The sequence below is a fragment of the Phacochoerus africanus genome, chromosome 10 (genome assembly GCF_016906955.1).
Source record: "Phacochoerus africanus isolate WHEZ1 chromosome 10, ROS_Pafr_v1, whole genome shotgun sequence".
Taxonomy (NCBI): domain Eukaryota; kingdom Metazoa; phylum Chordata; class Mammalia; order Artiodactyla; family Suidae; genus Phacochoerus; species Phacochoerus africanus.
The window spans coordinates 11,319,543-11,342,903 of record NC_062553.1 but is presented as its reverse complement, the minus strand read 5'-3'; the positions used below and the strand labels follow the sequence as shown (position 1 = coordinate 11,342,903).

The 23,361-nt window shown below is 45.0% G+C and overlaps 1 protein-coding gene across 3 annotated transcripts in view; it reads left to right on the top strand.

The window, feature by feature from the left end:
* Positions 1 to 23,361, top strand: part of TAPT1 (transmembrane anterior posterior transformation 1) — a 48,740-nt gene that overhangs the window by 3,012 nt on the left and 22,367 nt on the right. For 2 of the 3 annotated variants that reach the window (XM_047798087.1, XM_047798086.1), the window contains exons 2-3: positions 7,743 to 7,873; positions 18,279 to 18,397. In XM_047798087.1, the coding sequence (XP_047654043.1) occupies positions 7,743 to 7,873; positions 18,279 to 18,397 (250 nt within the window). Of the gene's footprint in view, positions 1 to 7,328; positions 7,355 to 7,742; positions 7,874 to 18,278; positions 18,398 to 23,361 lie in introns of those variants that run through there. The other variant, XM_047798088.1, reaches the window with a different exon arrangement.

Below are 23,361 nucleotides of genomic sequence, written 5' to 3'. Positions count from 1 at the left end.
TCCTGATTTCCTTCTCCCTCCTGATGGCCCTGTGTTTTCCACCGCCACCTTAATGTGGTCACCTGTCTTGGACGCCGCGTATGAGGTCATCAAAAACTGCAGATTCGTCTTTTCTATCTTTTCTTCTTACTCTTAGAAATACAGCCAGCTTCTATTGTCCTTTCTGACATGAGACCAGGTAGTAAGTGCACATTATTATGTTTCTGTGTTTGTTCCCCACTTCACTCGTCTGTAGAAGGTCCAAGGGGGGGAGAGTTTCTGTAAAGCCATTTGGGAATCTAGGTCCAGCAAGTCAACTTTGGACTCAGGATTAGGCAATGTGTTCTTGGCTTGGTTCGGTTGTTGAGTTGCTTTGTAGGCTCTAGGCTTGCCTAATCCATTTGGCTCTGTTTCATATCTCCACTCCTCAGTAGTTTAGTATCTGAAGTATCGAAGTTGGCTCTCGTGACTGGAGACTTCACAGTAAGACTAGGGGTGAAATAAGTAAACCGCCTACCCACGGTGAGGGTGAAACAATACCTGTAGTATGCAGGAGTTGGAGTATGCATGGGGGTGCATATTGCTTGTAAAACAAAGAAGCTCGAAGCCAGGAATGGGGGAATAGTGTGGTTTCCGATGCCACTTTTCATTTTTTTCATTTTTAAGTGGTGACTCTTCACCTCTAGGGCTTGAACTTGTTATCCGTCCCTTCCGCTTCTCTTCTGTCTCTACGCATTTTAGCCCTCTTGCTTTATCTCCATAAGAGAATGAACAGAGGCCAGAAGAGGGACTAAAACCCAGAAAAGCCACCTGATCTCCTTTTTAGCAGTTCCCACGAAAGATTTCGAGTGGGACAAAAGTTTTATCTGTTCACATTCCCTATGTCCTGTTAATTGTGTAATTGAAAATTTAAGTTCTTCCTACAGATAACATATTTTTATTAAAATATGTTTTCATTTACCCAGTCTCCATCCTCTGTAGGATACCGTACCTAGTTACCCATATGGCCCCAAACTTATCCTGATGGATGATTAAAGGCTGTGATTCTGAGAAGTATGCTGTGGAGTAGATTAATTTCTCATTTACAAAGGAAAATAAGATAATTGTAAAATCACCTGAGAAATTGTCCCTGAGTCAGATGAAGTAAAAGTGGCTTTTTCTGTTCTGACAAACTCTTCCTGTCCTTTAAAAATTCCCACCTGCTTTACTTAACTGGTACCTGTGAACGAGCAATGAAAAGTTATTTATCTTGAACTCTGAGAGGCTCGATATCTTGGCTTTTTTAAAAATGTTAAACTTCAACCTAGTTTATCCTCAGCTCGTTCGTGGCTCACTGTGGGGGCTACTTGAGTAAAAGAGGTCTTTGGAAGGCTGTGTCGCACTGACTGTCAGATTAGGGATATTCTGTTCCCATTTTAGTCCTTGACTGTTTGTAACCATGTGACCTTGGAAAAAGACACTACATTTTTTGTATCTGTTTTCCATCTATTAATTTTTGAATATGCTACCTGCTCTTTACCTCCCTAAATGAGACTATTTATACATAGTTCAAGGGCCTTAAAAGCTTGAATGATATCTTTATTATATTTGACCTAAGAAAGCAAAATTGCCGTTGTATTGATTCCTACTTGGCCTTGTACAAGGGTGTGCAATATTATTATTATTTGTGTAATAAACTTAGAATTAATATTTTAGTGTAACTTTAGTAAAGTCTATTAAAGTTTTACATTAAGACTGGAGATTTGCATGTTTCGTAGTATTTTCCTAACAGTTAACCAATATAACTTTCCAATTTTTTTTAACGCTCAGTGCTATTTTCAGAAAGATATATTTAGACATTACAGAACATGTAAATGTATTTATGATTACTCATTACTTTGAATTAATACTTTTTTGTTCTGGGCACTTATGTCTAAAACAAGCTTTCTAAGGAGATAATTAAACATAATATTTCTTCGTTTAAGGATGAGGAAGAAGCAATTTATACTGTATTTCTTCTCAATTTAAGATACTGGATCACCAGGCAATTCTGTGGTAGATGAATATTGATTAAAAATACTCTGGAGGAATTGATTTGGATTTATGACTGGTATTATTTTCCTGGTATTAAATACTCACAGTTGGCAAGACATACTTATTTGAATGTAGAAGGTCCTTTTTATATTATAATTAAATAGGAAAATACTTCTGTTTTTCAAAGACTTACTGAATGATATTTCTTCTTGGTGAGGACTGGATAAAATTAGTTGGCATATGAAAAGTTCAGACAGTATTCAGAAAATAAACGGCTGAATTGTTTTATTTTGGAAAATAATTCGCCCTTAAACGATAAAGACAGATGTTTGACATAACAAATGAAAGCGACTCTTGCTCAGAAGGAGTGAAATGCTCACCACGGTGTAGAAAAAGTTAAGTACACTCAACTAGCCCCGTTCTTAAAAAGAGTGGCCCCCACAGGTCAAAGAGCAGCGGAAGCCTTCCTAAATAATTAGCCAGGCACTGGTCCCAGAATCCCAGGCCAAGTGAGTTCAGGTAAGTCTGCAGAATGCGGGAGAACAACGTTTAAAACAACAGCAACAATCAACAAAAGCCCTGAAGGCCAGCTAGGGTTTGGAACAGAAGGCTGGGTAGCAACCTGCAGATTATGTCCTGGCCTGGAAACGGTGAGGGCCAGACAGAGCGGCAAGGCTACCTTAGCTCCGGCGCAGGGCAGCAGAATCCCCCTCCCCGGTGTGGGTCCCAGGGCTCCTCCTGACAGGTTAAAGCCACATCGGGGCTCGGTCCTCGTCTCTCAATGATGGTCAGGCAGGTGGGTGATGAGTATGGTCCCGCCAGAGTGCACTGGACGTGGAGCGCAGTCAGATCTCAGCTGTCATCACAGGCTGCCCTTGGCTTTTCAGTGACATTGGACAAGACACCTAACCTCTGTGAGCTTTGGATTCTTTCATTTGCAAAATGTGGACGCTCTCTTTCGCTCTGAGAGTTGTGAGAATTTTATGAACCTCTGCACAGTACCTGGCGTTCAGGGGGAGGATCCTACGCCCTTAAGCTGGACCTTTCTCCAGGAGGGGAGGAGGAGAAATAACGCTTTCCAGATAATTTCACCCCGTGAAGCTTGGTTCTTTTGCTGGTATTGCTTTAAAGTTTCTTTTAAGACCATTCCCCAGGCCATGGGCACGGTGTTAATTGGAGGCAAACACTGCCCTTGCATTCAGAACTCACTGGGGGCAGGAAGACGAGGATGTGTGGTGCTTGCCTCCAGAAGGCTCAGGTCCTGGTGAGGGAGCCGATCAGTGAAACTGTCAGCAGCGTAACTTCATAGAAGTAAACCCAGGTCGCAGCAGGAGCACAGAAAGTAGGGCTTTCCCAGTTTTCCGGAACACAGCGGCTTCTTTACAGAAGCACTTGAGAAATGATAGACAAAATAGTCTTGTGCCAGAAGGCTCATGCTAGAGGGATAGACTGCTTGATTTTGAAAGGGGGCTCTACCATTTGCTGCCTCTGTGACCTGGAGACCTCCTCACTTCTCCGTGCCTTGGTGTCCTCATCTCTAAAATGGGCATGGAGATAGAACTTGTCTCATAGTTATGAGAGCTGTGCACTCAAACATGTTTTATCATTTGATTTTTTTTTAAGTGTTTACTTTTAAATTTTCCATTGGGGAATCTAAGTAGATGTTTATAACAAAACTTCTTGCATTTCTGGAGGTAAAATCCTAATAACACTTTTCCATATTTATAATAGTGTTGAAACGCTTTCATGGCTTTATATTATATAACTTGTTTATAGAACATCAATCATTTAGCTTATATAGTTTGTTAAATATGCTTATTTGACGTGTTGCCTTTTATCCATGGAAACAAGATTGCAGAAATAGCATCAATAAACGTTAGGTAACGACCAGACCAGAATTGGTGAAGAGTATATAGATGGTGTGAAATTACTAGTACGTAGTTGCAGACACGGTGTCTCGCTTTGCAGTTTTCATTCCCTTTCATGCAAACCCTCCCACAGCCCCTCCACATCCCTTGTGGAGGGCAGGCAGTAACCAGTGTCTCGAGCCTCGGGTTACTCCTCTGAAATGGAGGTCTGTGGGGCGAGCAGGTCACAGGACTGGTGGGTAGGGCTGCTGCCAGAACCCCCTTCTGATTGCTCGTCTCATGCTCTTCTTGTGTCATAACAAAACTCCCATTATGGTGAAAGCTCGCTCATCTGCGCAAGGCCACCGTTGTGGGGGAGAATTTTCTAAGTGAACAAGGGTACAGCCATCTCAACCTTTTGATTTAATTTGCCTTTTAAAATTGTGTGATAGCCTGTTTATCTCGTTCCCACTCTGAGATACTGGTGAGCTCCCCAGCTTCCCGCCCCGCACTTACTGTGGACAGTGCACCCCAGGTACGCACTGGCACCTGTCTTCCTAGGGGCACAAGGGCAGGAACCTCTTGGGTGACCTTTGCAGTCACTTGGACACACATCTCCAGTGGTTGCTGCGTCCAGTAGACACCAGATGCTTGGCACCGGCGTCCTGCTCCCTATCTCCGCAGAAGCCCGTCTCAGTCTTCTCCAGAATCTGCTACCCTGTGCTTTTGCCACTGCCAACTTCTGAGTGTGTGTTTCTCTGCCACGCCCTCCTCTGGTTTTCCTGCCTCTGCTCTGCTCTGCACATTCTGTCAGCAAGCACCTGTTAGCACCTTTTCTGTGCTGTGCCCAAGGATGCAAAGGTAAAGGAGAAAACCAGTGAGCACAGAAGAAAACGCCTGTCCCATGGCTCAGGGAAGCCCTGGAGCCGAGTAGGGGAAGGGACGGCTTCTGCCTGGAGAAGCCGGGGAGTCTTCCCTGAGCAGGTGAGGTCTGCGTGTCTTCGCCTGTGGGAACCGGAAGGGGTTATCAGGCCAAGGAACAGTGTGAGCCGACTGACACGTTTGCCAGGAGGGCAAGTGGTCTAACTGGAGAACTGTGACCTCGAGCTTCAGGGGAGGCAGGTGTGGGGTGGGTCTGAAGAGGGAGCCATGGCCAGGGGCCAAGTGGGAAGGGGTCAGGTCGCCACTGCCGGGGTGAGGACTCACCTGGAGGTCCCAAGAGCCGCCAGGGGGCTCCCATAGCTGACCTGTGAGCGTGCTGACCGGCGGCCAGGCCAGGTGAGGCTGAGGGGAGCAAGGATGGGCCGAGGAGTGCTGGTCAGGAGGCCCTTGCAGTGACCTGGAGAGGACGAGGACCAAGGCGAGTGGAGTGCAGGAGGAAGAGGGCACAGTCAGTAAACGTGTCGAGGAAGAGTCATTAGGTTTGTGGAGAGGATCGAGGGGGGGTGTCAGAATTGGCCCTAGGCTTCTAGTGTAGAACCGCCTTTGCTGGTCAGGGCTGCAGGGGAGGGGTGGGGTTGGGGGGCAGATGTGGAATTTGGGTTTGCAGGCTAAAGGTGCCTTGGGGACTTGCAGGTGGAATTGCCTGCAAGGGGGTTGTAAATACGGGTCCAGGCCCAAGAGTCAGAGTTGAAAGTATGCTGACCTTAGGATTTAGGTGACGGTCTTGACCGAGGAGAATATGTACAGGAAAAAAAGACGAAGAGAAAAGAGGGGTGGCTGCTGACACATCGCAGACTCCAGCCTTAAAGGATGGCCGTGCTTCGATGTAGTGAATAGAGCACAGAACCAGCAAACACTTAGGGGACAGGTGGAGGAGGAGGAGCCCCCAAGAGCCTCGGGTCCGAAAGGGTGATTCCGAGAGCGGAGCACCGTGGTGGGGGCGGCAGGCAGGACGGCGGAGCCGCGGGCACAGGCTACTCAGGGAGTCGGTGGAGCGACCTTTGGGGCTCATGACTCAGCTCCCAGGCGTCAGTGAAAATTGGTGTAAGTGCAGTTTCTTCTGCTTTCTGAATGTCTTGTTGCTTCCCAGTTTTCACATGAAAGAATTGATATTTATAGATATTAGCTCATTAGAACAGCCTCTTCTTTCTAATTGGAAGACTGAACTGAGTATAATTGTTTAATCTTTCTTTTTGGTGTCGGCTCATCTCGTTTGCAGCTCAGAAGCCCCTTTTTCTCTCCTTCAAATGGCAGATCTTGTCCTGGATCTAGCCAGCCAACAACACCTTAGGAAGTTCCTAAGCAGGAGGTTTGGTTCTACTGAGGCCTTTTATCAGAACGTCTGGTGAACACGGCTTCACCTGTTCACATGCCGAGGGCTCTGCACTCGCAGCGCGCTGCCTGTGCCACAGGTGGAGGTTGGCTTTTCTCTCCCTCTGACTCCGTCTCTAGACAGCTCTCATGGTATCACCCCCTCTATGAACCGGTTACGAATCTCGTAGTCAAAGAAATGTGTATATGTGTGTCATTTTTTTTGAAGATGTAACTCCTGTTCATGAGCAAGGACTTCACATGATGCTCAAAGAACTAGCGCTCTGTCCCAGGGCCAGAGGCAGTCGCTGTTTTAGGCCCATGGAAATAGTAAGACTGCTGCTGAGTCTTCCTGAGGGCCTTTCGGGGGTATTTTTGACTCTTCCCTCATCCCTGCAGGCTCGTGTCACATAAGATGTAACTCCCCAGGTCAATACGCGGACGTGAGAGCAGCCTCTCTTCTTGTCGTTTTTTGGAGGGAATACCAGTGCTGTGTGTGGCAACAGGACCGCAAAGCCAGCGCAGAGCAAAGAGGATGGTTTGAAACCACTGGTGTCCTGAGTTGTAGAAGAGAGGTTGGCCTCCTGGAGAGGGAGAGCAAGAAGGTGTTTGAAGTCGGAGGGACGGAGGTCAGAGGTAGCGGCTGTCAGAGAAGGGCTACGGGCCGGGGTAACTGGGGTCAGACATCAGCAGCCTTAGAGTCTCCAGTTTGCCAGGTGGAGGAGCCGAGTCCCGGTGCGCAGCCTCCCTGGCCTTTCTTGAGACGAGATGACTGTGAGGGACTTTGCACTGGGGAACAGAGGAAACGGGGCAAACCCAAGGAGAGGGGGGGCTTTCAGATCAGGTTGAGGTTCTCTTTTGTGGCTTACGATTGTCATCGTTTTGGGAAGCCTTCAGAGGGAAATGGCTTTATTTAGACACATGTAGGATCTCTGAGGCTGAAGAAGAAGGAGGAATTTCCCCCAGTGTCCGTGTCCCTCACCCAGGATAGTTTCCAGGCTGAAGCAACTCCTGTGAGGTGACTTTGCTCCCCTACCCTTTTTGTTTGTTTGTTTGTCTTTTTAGGGCCGCCCCCATGGCATATGGAGGTTCCCAGGCTAGGGGTCCAGTCAGAGCTGTAGCCGCCGGCCTACGCCAGAGCCACAGCAACACAGGATCTGAGCCCCGTCTGCGACCTACACCACAATGCACGGCAACGCAGGATTCTTAACCTGCGTGTGAAGCCAGGGATCGAACCCACGTCCTCATGGATACTAGCCGAGGTGACTTGGCTCCCTTTTGACTGTGTGCGTGTCCATTGTGTGCTTGATACCTACTCTTTTTACCGGCTTTCATCTCTCCATCAGTCCCGGTTCTCTGTCACCTGTAAGACCTGGGACTAGACTCTCACAAAACACTTTTCTGACTGTTCTGGCTCCTAATAATTGTCCCTTTTATATTCCTGTGACATTTTTAGTTTGTATCACACAGGACAGCAATTTTCTCAACAGTCTTTGATGGTGTGTGTGTGTGCAGTTCAGGTCTGGGCACAGAAATATTACCCTGTTTTGTCCTCTTGTTTTACCTGTATATTACCCGTGGCCCAAGCTAGCATGTAAGTTCCTTGATAAATACTGTTCTTTTTTGTTTTGTGCATTTTTTTTTTCCTAGAGCTTTCCTTGTTGAGGTTCCTCAGTGCTGAACTAACAAGAGGGTACTTCCTTGAACATAACGAGGCCAAGTATACAGAAAGAAGAGAAAGAGTATACACTTGTTTGCGAATACCAAGAGAATTGGAAAAGGTACTTTTTTTTTTATTACCAGATGTCATTTTGAAAATTATGTCAACATGTTAATTCTATATTTTTGAAAAATTGTGAACAACTAGAGTTTTTAAAACATCGGAAATAATGTGATCATTAATAATTAAGTATATTGGGAGAATAGGAATTCCCGTACAGAGTCTTTAAAAAGTGTCTTTTCAGTGTAAGATCCAATGATTTATAACTTTGCTGCCTATTAAATTTGCCGTATTTCCGTATGTGTCCCATCCAGATAACTTTTTCCAAGGAATTCCTCTCCACTTATTCCTTTAGCTCTTTCCAGTTTTTTTTTTACTAGAAGCAGTTTTTTCCATTGGGCATGATATAAATGATCTAATCTCATCCTTTTTTAGCGTTGCAGTTTCTCAGAAAGCCATCATATTTAAAAACGTAAAAGACAGTCCCTTCAAAGTCAAAGGCAGTTTGTTTCACTTTCATCACAGAAAGCATCACAGCATGAGCTGAACGTAGTAACAGCAGCACCAAATGTTTCCGCATCGCACTCCCTGGATTGTGTCTCAGGCCATCAAGATCCGTCAGATACGAGACAGAGGCCACTCTTCCCCTCTGTGTTGCTTGAGTTGATGAGTCTGAGAGCAATTCAGAAATTTCTTATAAGAAGCAAAGAATGAAGATACAATTCAGTGTCAGCTATGTTGTAACAAGTTTTCATACTTTTAGAGGAACATAAAACTTGTCATGTTCCAATCGCTTCCCTAGGATCGTACCTTCTGTCAGCGTCGATGTGGAAGAGTTTTGTTGGTTTGCTTTCCGAGGGTGTTGTGACAGCAGGGGCTGGGCGAGACGGTGAAGAGGAAGGGCGCTCGTGGCTGGGCTGGCGTTCGTGTGTTTCCCACAGTCCGTCAGTCTGGTGGAAGGAAGAGAGTCAGATGTGGGAGGCGGTTGGAGGGATGTTGTCATAGGGCGGTTCTTGGTGGCGGAGCAGGTGCGGAAGCTTCTGGAGGCTCTGTATCGGGGTGGGAGAGGGAGCTGGGGCCCAAGCTTGTCTTTCAGACAGTGAAATGGTTTGTGGCCTTGGGCCAAGATCATTAACCATGCTTAGCTCTTACCATAGTGCTGCTTTTCTGGGGAGTCCTAGGGTTCAGTGGAGGAGCCAAGGGCTGGAGGTGAGGGAGGTGGAGGTGGGGTGGGGGCGCTCCCTGCAGCTACCCCCCCACTCCCCGACTCCCACGCAGTGCAGCCACCCCTTTATTTTGTGTGGTGAACTTGCTTTAAGATTTTGTCCAAGGAGTTCCCGTCGTGGCGCAGTGGTTAACGAATCCAACTAGGAACCATGAGGTTGCGGGTTCGGTCCCTGCCCTTGCTCAGTGGGTTAACAATCTGGCGTTGCCATGAGCTGTGGTGTAGGTTGCAGACGAGGCTTGGATCCCGCATTGCTGTGGCTCTGGCGTAGGCCGGCGGCTACAGCTCCGATTCAACCCCTAGCTGGGAACCTCCATATGCCCAAAAAAATAGCAAAAAAAAAAGACAAAAAAAAAGATTTTGTCCACGGGGAACTAGGGGGTAATGTTTCTTCTACTTGCAAAGAAAAATAATAACGTAGTATGTTATCTTTCTTAAAACACTTTAACCTGCTTTTCAAAGCCCCCTTGTTTCTTCCAATGATAAGCCAGGGGTCAGAAGTGCTGCAGGGGACACTGCTAGAGGCATGGCTCCTGCAGCCTGGACACTCCTACGGACAATACTGCCTCCTTCTCCCACTTGTCTGAGCAGTTCCGGACTCCCCCCACCCCTTTTTTTGGCCATACCTGTGGCATATGGAAGTTCCCCAGCCAGGGATTGAACCCATGCCACAGCAGCAACCTCAGCTGCTTCAGTGGCAGTGCTGGACCCTTAACCTGCTGCACTACAGGGAAACTTCTGGACTCCCATTTCGCTCTGGGAGAGCCCAGAGGAATTTGCCTGTATCCACAGGCAGACCGTATGGACACATGCAGGGGCTGCTTCAAAACCAGAGGTGTCTGACCCCTTTTATTACCTGCCCTGTGGCAGAAACAGTGCACAGTGCCAGCATCCCCTCATAATTCTGTTGCCTCATCAGAGGCCTGTTCAACACACCCATCCTTCTTCCTTCTTTCTTAGCAACGTAGAAATAACCAGCAAGTTTCTGGATGGATTTCTCACAGAAATTTGTAAGCATTTTGTGTTTGTTATTTTGAGTATTAAATTGTCTTCTGGGGGAGTTCCCATCATGGCACAGTGGTTAATGAATCCGACTAGGAACCATGAGGTTGCAGGTTTGATCCCTGGCCTTGCTCAGTGGTAACGTTAAGGATCTGGCGTTGCCGTGAGCTGTGGCGTAAGCTGCATACGCAGCTCGGATCCCACGTTGCTGTGGCTCTGGTGTAGGCTGGCGGCTACAGCTCTGATTAGACCCCTAGCCGGGAGCCTCCATATGCCATGGGAGCGGCCCTAGAAAAGGCAAAAAGACCAAAAAAAAAAAAATGAAATTGTCTTCTGGGGAAAAATTCCTACAGGTCTTCATGAGACTTCAGTATAAACCAGTGTTTTTCTTTTTTTTTGTCTTTTTTTGCCTTTTCTAGAGCCGCTGCCAAGGCATGTGGAGGTTCCCAGGCTAGGGGTCTAATCAGAGCTGTACCCACTGGCCTACACCAGAGCCACAGCAACGTGGGATCCGAGCCGCGTCTGCGACCTACACCACAGCTCACGGCAGCGCCGGATCCATAACCCCCTGAGCAAGGCCAGGGATCAAACCTGCAACCTCATGGTTCCTAGTCGGATTTGTTAACCACTGCACCACAACGGGAACTCCCATAAACCAGTGTTTTTCAAACTGTGGTCTGTTCTGGGACCACTGATAAGTGATCCCTACAACGTCCTAGGAATTTTTTTTTTTTTTTAAGAAAAGAATAGAAAAAGGATCAGGAGTTCCCGTCGTGGCGCAGTGGTTAACGAATCCGACTAGGAACCATGAGGTTGCGGGTTCGATCCCTGCCCTGGCTCAGTGGGTTAAGGATCTGGCGTTGCCGTGAGCTGTGGTGTAGGTCGCAGAAGCGGCTCGGATCCCGCGTTGCTGTGGCTCTGGCGTAGGCCGGTGGCTACAGCTCCGATTAGACCCCTAGCCTGGGAACCTCCATATGCCGCAGGAGCGGCCCAAAGAAATAGCAAAAAAGAAAAAAAAAAAAAAGACATAGAAAAAGGATCAGATTGCATTCATTGCCTGTACTAAGCGGAAGTATTTTTTTCTTGAAATTTGAGTTTCGTGTGTACATGTGTAAATGCATAATGTCAGAGAAGTTAACCCTGCTCATGCACAGCTGTGATTGTCTCCTAATCCCGTTTCCCGTGAGAGAGGCTTTTAGCTTTAGGCCTATTTAGGAAATTTTGGTTTAGTCTCTTAGAACAACACTTCAGAAGTTTTATTGCTTAAAATGTACGGATATCATCTTTTTCAACACGGAGCAATTTCTTCTTCTAAGACTAGGTGAACCGTGGAGGAAAGCAGAGTTAGATTTCAGCTTAATTCCAGGGTTCAGTCTCTGTCCTAGCAGCATAAATTCACTCCGGTAGCTCTGAGACCTTTCTTTGATATGAGGGGGTCCCACCTGAGCTTTTACAGTAAGAGTTGAAGGGTTATCTGGACATTTATGCCAATCTCACTTATTTGTTTAATGGTTTCCTCTGTATTCACATTGTCTATTCTAGTGTATAGTCCTGTATTCATTTTTGTTGTTGTTGTTCTTGGCTTGGGGGCTATGCTATGATATTTCGCCTACAACCTTTTCAGCAAGAGAAACTTGATTATTAAAGAGCATTTTGCATCTTCAGGGGTTGCAGATACTATAAAATATGGAATTAATGCATATGCTCTGAAGTTAGGAGAAAGGTCAACAGTATCTCTTATCAAATCTATTTAAGGGTTGTGGGGAAAAAAAACAGGGTTTTCTGTTTAATATTGTCAGTGGGTAAGAAGCATGTTATACTTGACATTTAATAAAGGCGAATTGCTTATATATTTAAAATAGTATTTCCAATCATTAGCCTTTTTTTTTTTTTAACATTTGAACTTCTAAGTCTAATGAAAGGGCACGAAATTGTGGAGTATTTTGTTGGCTTTGGGGTCATGTTTCTTCTTTTCCTCCACAAATCCCTTTTCCCCTTTGCTCACACCCCCCTTGGCTTCTTGTCTTCCACCTGCTGCTAACATCTGCGTGGTCGGCTTCTTCAGCTTCGGGGCTGTGTTTTTTCTTTTCCATTCAGCCAAGGAGACTGAACTTTACTTTCTCTGTGTCCTAAACTGAAAGCCAGGATGGCTAAGTGGTTAAGGGCCTGACCTGCCTAGATTTTAATCTTGGCTCCACGGGTTATTAACCACGAGTCCTTGACCAATCACTTCGGCCCCTGTGCCTCAGTTTTCTTATCTCCATGTTAATTATGTGGTACGCGTTTGTAAATCTTTTACAAACCTCACTTGAGCAAGTTGGGAGTGCCCTGCCCTGAGAGAACAAGAGACATTTTCAGAGGATTCTTGTCCCCAGGTTGCATTCCAGTGGATGTCTGGTTTGCAGGAGGAGTGGCTGTCATCTGGGGCCAACCAGGTGACTGGGAGAGGATGGGTTTTGAAGGTTCCCCTGCGTCCCGCTTTTATCTCCTGTGATGCTTTTCATCTTCCTGCTTCGTTTGCTAATCAACTTGACGTTTCTAGGCCTGCAAGGGGCAGGATGTTCTGACTCTCTGCCTTCTTGGCTTGCTGACCTCAGGTACGAAGAGCCTTTAGGGAAGGCTCTTTTCTTCCCTTTTTCTTTCTAGTCAGGCTGTTTTAGGCTAAAGCTTTTCCCTTCCATCAGAATTTAGCTGATGGCCATTGAGATGACCACCCTTACATTTTCTGCCAGGCCCTCAAGCCTGGCCTCAGCCAGCGCATGGCTGGAGCTTACAGTTGGGAGAGACACTGGGCCCTTGAACCAGATGCCTAGTGGAAGCAGGGCGGGGACCTCCAGTTTCCTAGAGAGGAAATTCCCGGGGAGTGACATTCACTGCTCCATACCCCCTGGGCCAGTTACATCCCCCCTCTGGCATCCATTTCTGTGTCACTAATAAAACAGGTAGTGTTTTTCAAATAAGGATAAGGTGCTGGGCACCATCCTGAGCACTTGAAACAGGTACGTCCAGCCTCCTCAGCAGCCTCCTGAAGTCTGTGTGCTGGGAAGTTCTGCTCTGGGTCCTCTGGGCCCCACGGAGACGGCCAGGTGGAGCTCCCTCCATCCCGTGTCAGGTGGAAACGTGCTCGTGTGTGTTCAGCATTTTGACGCTGTAGGAACAGTTTCCCATGTTCAGTTATCCCTTGTCCAAGGGTTAATGCCGTCGTCTGTGTGAATCCAAAACTCCAGGAAATCATAAAGAAGTGCTCACCGTAGGATTTTTATTTTCTAAAATTTCCAAATATATTTTAATGCTAATTTAGTGAGATACAGATCACACGTGCACTTATGTATGAATTTTCTCAGTCTTTGATTGGGGTACTTACTCTGATCCAGGCACTTGTACAGCATGGAAGCACAGAGGTAAACGTAAGCCTCATGAAGGGAATGGTAAGGTGAGGAGGAAAACGGTTCAGTTTTATACATTTTTGGGCTTATGGGGGGGTTCGCTAGGGAGATCCGGAGGTGGGAAGTTGTTAGGGGCATGCCCAAAAGGACAGAGACAGTAGAAGGCAGCTGGACTCAGGCTAGTTTGAATGGTTAGGCTAAGGAGTATAGATTAGCTTTGGGAAGAAATTAAACTTTATATCTCAAGAATACTTTTAGCTGTGAACATAGCAATAACCTAACAGCGACTTAAACCAAAAGGTTTTTCAGCAATGTTTTCAACAAGTCTAGAGGAAGGAGGTCTCAGTTGTTCCAGCTGATTAAAGAAGCCGTTTTTCTCTTTCACTGTCATTGGCAAATTGGCTTTTGGTCCTCTTGCTTGCTTCCTTTTAATAGCAAGATGACAGCTGCGACCACGGGCGTTGCATCTGCATTATAATCAGAGACAGGAGGAGATAGACAGTGCCGCCTTTTCCGCTGCCCCTCTTATAAAGAATCAAAAGCTTTCCCAGAAGCGCCCCGGCGTGCTTCCTCCTTCTTCTGTCCTCTTGGCCAGACTGTGTCACACAGCCGTCCCCAGCTGCGTGGGAGACCAGGACAGTGAGTGTTATCCTTTTCCAACAAAAGGAGCATCAGACAGGGAATGGTAATTGGGTTATCTACCCCTCAGAGGTCTGCTTCTGAAACATAGCAGCGTTCAGCCTGGACTGGAAATACGGGGAGCCAGGAGCGCTCAAGATCTCTCTGTGTCTGTGGTCTTTCTTCAGATTAAAATTGATTTATTTATTTGTTTTGCCTCTTAAGAAATTTATTCTTCTTGTTAAATACAGATGTAGGTGGTGATTATTCTGAAGCCTTTTCTCAGAATTACTCTCCTGTGAGTACGTATGTTTCTGTAACCTGAATTCAGCTGCTTTGTCTTAAATAGAAGTACTTTGTTATCTTAAGAGTCTCGTAAATTTTAGGAAGCATTTAAATTCGCCTGGTAGAAGAAGTATTGCAGTAGGTACAGAATACTGTATTTGGGGCATGAAACTGTGTTGTTGAAAGGGGGAGGTTACTGCTGTATGGGGGAGACTTGGGGCGGAGATTCAACAACCTCAGCTTCTCATCCCAGGTCTGCAGGAAAAGCCCAGGGGCCTGATCAGGGCATTCCTTTGGCCTTGACTTTCTGCACCTGAGATGAGGAGTTTGGACTAGGTCATTGGAGTAGCTCGTCTGTAGAGGGCTGGTTAGTCTGTGACCCTGTAAATGAGTTCTCCTGCGAGGAACAGCATGAATGGGGCGATGAAGGGTTCACAAAATGGGAAATTTTATATTCTCTAGTGGAGGAACTTAGGTTCTAATTCAAAAAATTCCTTTCAAGATAATCAACTTAATCAAAATACCATATAAAGCCTTTGTGTTGTTTCTCAGTGGGAGTATATCTGAAGAAAATGTAGTCATAGCCACTCTTTCATCTTTTTATCAATAAAACAGTCCTGGGATTTCGCTGTAAGACTTAATAGTACTGAGATCTGTTTGTGGCATTGATTTCTTGGGCATCCTCTTGGGTTTCTAGTTCAGGAAAGCGTGTGTGGGGATCATCCCCCTCAGTTGTTCTTATGATGCAGCCCTTGTTTGGGACTCACCCTGATTCAGATGTCACACCCCACCACTACTGAGAGGCCGGAAAGCTGTGGCCATCTGCTTGTCGCAGCATCGCGGCCGCCTGGGCTGCTGTTCCTCCTGTCCTCCCTGAGGCTTGATGCCCCCTGCTCCTAGTAGTGGTGATGGCATCCTCTGCGTGCCTTCTGCAGCTGTCTTACCTTTCCTGGCTCTCCTGGGGTACAGGGCCGGTCTGGCGGCAGCACCGGCAGCCCCCTTCAGAAGCAGGGCTGGGAGGTGAGGTGGGATGGCCTGGGCATCCAGGGCTCCTTGGCCTGGCAAAGACCCTGCTACCTCTTGAACCCATCAGGTGGTTCTAGGGCAGCTGGCCAAAGACTCAAGGGCTCCCCCTGTCCCCCCGAGTTCTCTGGCATGTTTAAAAGACAGCTTGTGTCAGGACTTCCTTGGTGGTCTAGCGGTTAGGACTCTGCGCTCTCACTGCTGAGGTCTGGGTTCAATCCCTGGTCTAGGAACTGAGATCCTACATCTAGCCATTTCATGCTGCAGCTATAAAATATTAACAAACAATCAAGCAAACAACAAAAGACAGTTCGTGATCTTGGCCTCGTGGGGCTTTGTTTATCTTTTTGAATGAGCAGCTTATTTCTGCCACATTAGCTTTGGAAGTGGTCTTAACTCTCTCTCTCCTCTCTTTCCATTGTGCTGTATCCGGCCATACCGTCTCTCACTCAGACTGTGTTCTCCTCTTAGCCGGCCTCCACTTATTCTCCGCCAGCTGCAGTGCTGCCCGTCACTCCCTGTAAAGTGATTGGAGCCTGGGTGGTGTATGATCTTAGCCTACAGTGGCTAAGACCTCTCAGATGTGCCCTAGGGGCCTGAGAGCACACCCAGCCTGGTGCATCACAGCCCTGCTTGTCCTTGCAAGATACCCTGTCATGGCTCCTGCCTCAGGGTGGTGGTGTGCGGATTCAGTGAGTTAATGCGGGTCAAGTGCTTAGACTGTAAAAATTCAACACAGACTAAAAATAAGGGAAGTACGAAAATCTTAAGACCTTTCTGTGTGCACAGTCTTTCTACAAATTAAGATCTTTATTTATTTAGTTATCTTTGAAGAAGTTTATTCCTTGTGTTAAAAATGTCAGGCGCAATTCGATGAAGCCGCTCATCAAAATTACTTTGCTTTTTGTGGTTGCATATGTCTCTGTAGCTTTGCTTGTCATAAAAGTACCTGAGTTATGATAATCCCTTTGTTTGTCATCTCCGTAGAGTGTAGCCTTCATGGAGATATGAATTTTTGAAATCAGATGAATAAGAATGATTTGATTATAGGGGTGACCTTGAAACAGTAGTGGCTTTCAGCCTCAGACATTTGTAAACGTCCTTATTGATAACCCATGCTCTTTGACATTCAACTAGTGAGGGATCCCCCAGTGTAGGTCTATTGGGGGGACTTCCGGAATGCAGAATGAAGATTTGTGCTCCTTAGTGATTAACTGAAGTGATTCCTGACCCTCGTCTGATGGTTACGCTCTGGCCACACAGCCCCCTGCTCAGGGTACGCCTGTGCTCGCTCTGGTCTCTGCTTGAAATGCTGTCCCTCCTTACTGCCCCTGGCAGCACCTAGTGCCCATCTTTGCTAACTCTCTTCTACCTACCTGGGTGCCCACGCCTCAGTGCCCCCCACTGGCTGCTCAACCTGATCTCGTCGCCAGCAGCCTGCACATCCAGAGCGCATCCTTCATCCAGCCCTTACTACTCAGTTTGTGGTCCCCTGGCTGGGTGTGAATTCCCAGGGGAAGGTGTCCTTCCTAATAACCTTTTATCCTCCCCCGTGACCCTCCCACCCCCTGCTGCCCCCTGCCGGCTCCGCTCTTACGGGAGCAGACCCAGAGCTTTCTAAAAAGTGAGCCCAGGGGAAGGAAAGAAAACACCCTTCAGGCTTTTTCTCCTGCTTCCCAGCTGCTGCCTCAGAGCAGCCGCCCTCAGTTCGTGGGCACCACTTGGTGGTCGTGGTGGAGGAGGTGGATTCCAGGTTGCCAGAAGATGGTTTGTGCAAGTCCAAGACCAAGTGTCAGCAGACTGAATTTCTTCCAAGGTCTCGCTCCTTGGCTTGTAGACGGCCGCCTTCTCCCTCATCTTGGTGCTGTCTTCCTCGGTGTGTGTCTGTGTCCGCGTTTCCTCCTCTTATAAGCATCCCAGGCATGTCGGGTTAGCCCAGCCTGATGACCTCATTTTAACTTAATTAACTCCCGTCTCCAAATACAGTCACATTCAGAGGTGCTGGGTAAGGTCTTCAGCATGTGAATTTGGGGAGGGTGCAGCCCTACCAGTAACAGCACGGATTTTAAGTACTCAGTGTATTTATGTGGGACAATTAATTGACTCAGAAAATAGATTTATGTAGGACAGTTTGTTGACTAAGAATACGTGGAGTGTTGTGCTGGAAGGTACATATATCAAACCGTGTTTGCATGTCAGACATACAGAAATGTCACTACTCTTAAAATAGCAGAATTTGGTAGCCTGAGTGTGGCTGCTTTTCCCAGCCATCAAGCGATTCCATCTTCCTTCTGTGAAATGTAATCCTACTAAATTTAACAGGTTAAAATGTATAATGTCACACACACACACACACACACACACACACACACCCCCCCAAAAAAAAAAAAACAGGAAGGATGTGGCAAGTACACAAGAAAGGGGGAGAAATAACAGATATCAGCAGCTTCTCCGCCAATTAAGAAGAATGCCTTCTTTGTATAGCAAGTTCAAGTGCACGTGAAATTGTGTTAAAATGAGTAATCACTTTACATAAGAGTAAGGTTAGAGTCGAAAAGTTTTATCTGAAAGGTTTTCTATAGTATCTCAAAAATTTGAGGAAGTACCCAGAAAACTGTATCAGACGTTTCACAGCTATGGTCAAGGGCAACTTATCATTTGAGTAATTGACTTGTGTTGGTGGTAAACCACAAGCTCTGGAAGAAGAGCTGCAAACTTGCATTTTGAAAAGGGATTTTTCATTAAAATATGGCCCATATACACAAGGAGAACTGTTAATTTGTCATTCCCATGACAAAGTTATGAGAAATGAATTTCCTACAAAGTTTAGAAATTCATTGATTGCTTGAAATTTCCATCTATGGTATTTGAAAGAAAATTTATTTTACAATTTGTTTTTTATGTTCTTCTCTTCTTTTAAAATCCAGCTCATGTTTTTTGGAATCTTCCTGTGCCTGGATGCATTTCTGTATGTGTTCACCTTGCTTCCTTTAAGAATTTTCCTGGCGCTGTTCAGGCTTTTCACGCTGCCTTGCTATGGCTTAAGGTAAGTTTAAGACTGTAAACTATTTTAAATGTTTATATTGGTTTTACTATTTGTAGTTTAAATAATCACTTGGATAGATTTTTTTAGACTAGGGATACTTCATTAAGTTTCTTTCAGCCTTTAGTGTGTAAATGAATGCTGTTTATCTTTTTAATGAATACTATGTAGTATGTTTATATAATATTTCTACTTGTCGTATGTACTTTTCTCTTTTTCCAAATGGTTTTGAATCCGAACTTTACTGGGGCCAGTTAACCAGTGTTCATAATGCACAAGGCTGTGTAGGAGAGTAGAAAGGTCTGGTCCCTGAGAGCCAAGGCCTCACCCTCTGCCTTTATTTTCTTCAAGTCCCTTGGCCTCCTGGGCATCATCTGTAAAGTGAGGACCGGGTACTGGAGGGACGGGGGGCGGGGGGGGGGGGGGGGGGGGGGGGGGGGGCTCTGACGCTGGGTTCCTCCTCCTCCTCATTTGAGAGTCACCGTCTTCGTGGCATGGGGAGCCTTGGCTGCTGCTTACAGGCGAGGGGCCCTCTGATTCAGAAGCACAGAAAACTCGTGAAGACTTGTCCTTCTTGGAAGGATCTGGCAGCCCTGCCCAGCACGGATGAGCTGATGAGTTGTGGGCAGCTGCGGAGGCTCTCTAAGCCTGTGTCCACATCAGTAAAAGGGGGATATGGAGAGCCTAGCACCTTTCGCCACAGACTGAGAAATGGAAAAAGACTCCCCAGCACGGTGCCTGGTTTGTGGTAGACAGGAGCAGATGCTAGTTTCCTCCTTCCCTTCTCTACCAAAACTAGAAACAGGAAGATGAAAATGCAAAGCTTACATGAATCTTAATGCCTTCTTTGTCTTGAGATTAGAGCTTTAGATTTTGTCGTTGTTTTCTCTGTGTAATTGTATCAACATGCCACTCTCTGTGCAGTCACTCTCTGTGACATTATTATAGAGTTCTCGGCATAGTTGCCCAAGTTACATTGCTAACATGCAGCACTTTTCTAAATGCATTTCATTCCGAAAATGTTTCTAAATACTCAAACGGACAATAATATGTGAAACTTTATAACGATATGGTAAGTGACTCTTCCACGGTAAATTAAATATATAATTAATAACATTATTCGTAACCATGGAAACTGAGTTATAAAACTGAATAGTACACAGGATTATATGTTGATTCTTTTTTTAGAAATCAAAGTTATGGAAGATTCTCTTTTAAAGTAGTAAATGAGCATATATTTGGTAATTAGTAAGCACTGGATAACGTATACAGTCCTTTTAAAAATGAGCCTTCATCAGTTTTTTTTTTCCATTTTTTGAAGTTTTATTGAAGTATAGTTGATTTACAATGTTGCGATAATTTCTGTTATACAACAGAGTGATCCAGTTACGTATATACACACATCCATTCTTTTTCAGATTCTTTTTCATATGGGTTTTGACAGAATATCGGGCAGAGTTCCTTGCCCCATACAGCAGGTCCTTAATCAGTTTTAATAAGGAAGAAATCCCTGCAGTATAAGTTGGAAGAATTTATTGATTGTAATGATCATATTGTGATGAGTTAAAAACTCTACTTTGCAAGATCACGTGGACTAAAACAATTCTAAGAATTAAGATCGTATCATTATTATATGTGACACTTTATAGTCTATATCTTGCTCTCCTTCCAGAATGAAAGAATTATGTTACTATATTTTATTAATTCCATGTTAATCAGTTGGGAGAATCTTTTTTAGAAATTTACCATCAACTTTTAAGATATTCAAGCACATGCTTTATGCCTTTGGGAGAATTTTTAAGAAGTCTTTATTCATATCAGCCAATCTTTTTTTAAAGACGTTTGTAGCATGGTTCTTTAATATTAACAAAGCCTAAACTCGCAGACTGTCACTATTCCTTTATCACTATTGGGAACTCAATAAAACCATGGTTATTTCAGTTACCTTTTCAGAAGACCAGAAGAAAAAAGATCTAAGAAGACATTACTAAATAGAAATCTTCATGTGTGATTGCAAAACAAGGATGGACACATAGAAAGTTGGATAAAGTCAGGCGAGGCCACCTGATAAAATAGCGTATGCCATGTAGAGATTTTCCTGTCTACACTCTGAGGTAGATTACTTTTTAATTGTTCTTTGATCAACAGCGTGAGACACGTTCATGCTCTAGCTGTCTTTAAGTGAATAGCTTTTAAAGACAGAGCAAGTTCTGTGTGTCTGTTGGCATGATGAGATAAAGCATCAAAAGGATGTGTAACCTGAAAACTCCCTTCCTTCCGGGGGGGGCTCCTTCTTGGCTGTGTGAGTGCTCAGTGGCCGTTCACGTTCACAGGGTGAGTGACAGCAGGGATTGGCCATGTTTCCAGGGCCTCTTTTTTCAGGCTCTTATTTGAAGAGCCGTGTTGTTGTTGAACAGCCTAAGTTTTTGTTTAGCATATAAATTAAAGATGATAACTTTTGCATATTTAAATACTTTTCGATCTATATTAATCTAAGTAACATTTTAAAACCAAATTCAAGAATGTTCTGTTTTCAAGGGCAGAGTTCCCTGTGCCGTATGACACTAGAGGGCAGCCTTTTACGCTGCATTGAAGACTCCATTAAGATTTCCTGTGCGAACAGTTCTTGCTGTTGCTGCAATTTAGATCAACTGAAAAAATTACATTTTATGTCATCACTAGTAAATATATATATATATATAATGTAAAATGCAGTTTAAATTATGTAACAGAACTTCAGCACTTTAAAATACTCCGTGTGGGAGTTCCCGTCGTGGCGCAGTGGTTAACGGATCTGACTAGGAACCATAAGGTTGCAGGTTTGGTCCCTGCCCTTGCTCAGTGGGTTAACGATCTGGCGTTGCCGTGAGCTGTGGTGTAGGTTGTAGACGCGGCTCGAATCCCACGTTGCTGTGGCTCTGGCGTAGGCCGGAGGCTACAGCTCCAATTAGACCCCTAGCCTGGGAACCTCCATGTGCCGCGGGAGCGGGCCCAAGAAATAGCAAAAAGACAAAAAAAAAAAAAAAGAATACTCCGTGTGCATGTAGGCAGTTTATACAGAATATGCAGATTCTGTCTTAGTGCCTTAAGAATGCTTTATCAGAATTGAATGCTTTGTGCTTACATAATATGGGCTGCAGTTTATATTTTGTTTGAGCAATTTAGAAAATAATGTCTTTTGAGCATTATTTTTTAAAGCACCAAACTCGAAATATTTGAAACGTGAAATATAAAGTAAAAAATAAGCAAAGCTATTGTTAATACTAAGCCTAAGACCGTTCAAATATTTTAGAACTATAAAAATACATTGTATTTTTACAAAATTATTAATCAGCCAAGTTTTGCCTTATAGTTTTCCTTCCAACATTCTCTCCTTCCATTAAGGATTACTTGATTTCTCTTGCCTATGGCTCCATCTTTTTCGGCAAGCAAAAAGTGCTCTTTCTTGGAGTTCCCATCATGGCTCAGTGGTTAACGAATCCAGCTAGGAACCATGAGGTTGCAGGTTCAGTCCCTGGCCTTGTTCAGTGGGTTAAGGATCCGGCATTGCCCTGAGCTGTGGTGTGGGTCGCAGACGCGGCTCAGATCCTGAGTTGTTGTGGCTCTGGTGTAGGCCAGAGGCTACAGCTCCAATTAGACCCCTAGCCTGGGAACCGCCATATGCTGCGGGAGTGGCCCTAGAAATGGTAAAAAGACACACACACACACACACACACAAAGTGCTCTTTTTTTCAGTCTTTGTTTTCTCAGAGATGAGAGGAAATTAAAGAGGCCAGCAAAAAAGTTGATTGTGTTCTTTTTGTTTTCTTTTTCTCACACTCCTATAGTTTAGTTTTCTTTCTGCTAATAACGAAAAAAAAATTATCATCCTTATTTCTTTGCAATTATTGCCCAAAGAGTGGGGGATGTTGTCAGAGTCATCAGGAGGCTGCCAGAACACGGGAATTGTGTGCGCCCTGGAGCTGTAGGTGCAGTGCCCCGTCTAGTGGAGTACGGATGCTGCCGTCTTTTCAGAAATGGGTTGTGTTCTCACCTCCTTTTCCTGCACAGTAGTGTCGGGTACAGCATTTGCGAGAGAATCTTCAAAGCTACAGCCCCCCAGATTTTCTGCTTTAGAATTCATTCTTTGAACCTACTTCTAAACCTTCTGCAAACTTACCATGGTTTGTCATTTTGGTTTTGGGGTTTTGCCAGTCATGACAAGTAAGTAGACTCTCTGCCTTTCTCCAAGGCTGAGGGCCAGGGTGAATCTGCAGCCCCCTTGTGGAAACCCAGCCTGTACCATGCATGATTGCTTCACCGGTGGGCATTTTGCCAGCTTTTGACCCTGTTAAAATATTACTCATTTTGAGATGTGAGCCGGGTAATTTCCTTGACTTGGTAGTCGTGTGTGTGTTGTTTGCAAAGGATGCACTGCTTCCGTAAGAAGTTTGCACCTGTCCTCAGTGATCTCAAGAATATTTCAGTGAAAACTATTGCTAATGAATTGACAGTTCTGAAGAATCTTTGCCCCCATATGTTTTGTTATAGACCAAAATAAAGAAAGAAGTACATCCACATTCTTTAAAAGCCAATTCACTGATGTGTTTCTCCCCTCTTTCCCAGATAGGGCAGTATAATTTTGGGAAAACATATGGGGAATTTCTTGAAATGGGATAATTTTTTTGATGATGAGGACATGGAAATCAGAAGTAAGTTTTGATTCATTGTTAAGAAGTATCCCTGTTTCTTGGATGAACAGAAGTATTTTGTTATTTTAGAAAAGTAGAATGCTCTATATTATACTAAAGAGGTATCTAACATTATTTTTCCACATTTACTTATAGATTAAATCAGTAGTAACCAATTATAGATGTATTTTAATTCACCTGGCATTTTTGTGAATCCTTTTTCCTCCTCTAACCTATGACTTTGTTTTAGAATTCTCAGTCACATTTGAGTTAAAAGCTGAGGGAGATGTAGAGAAA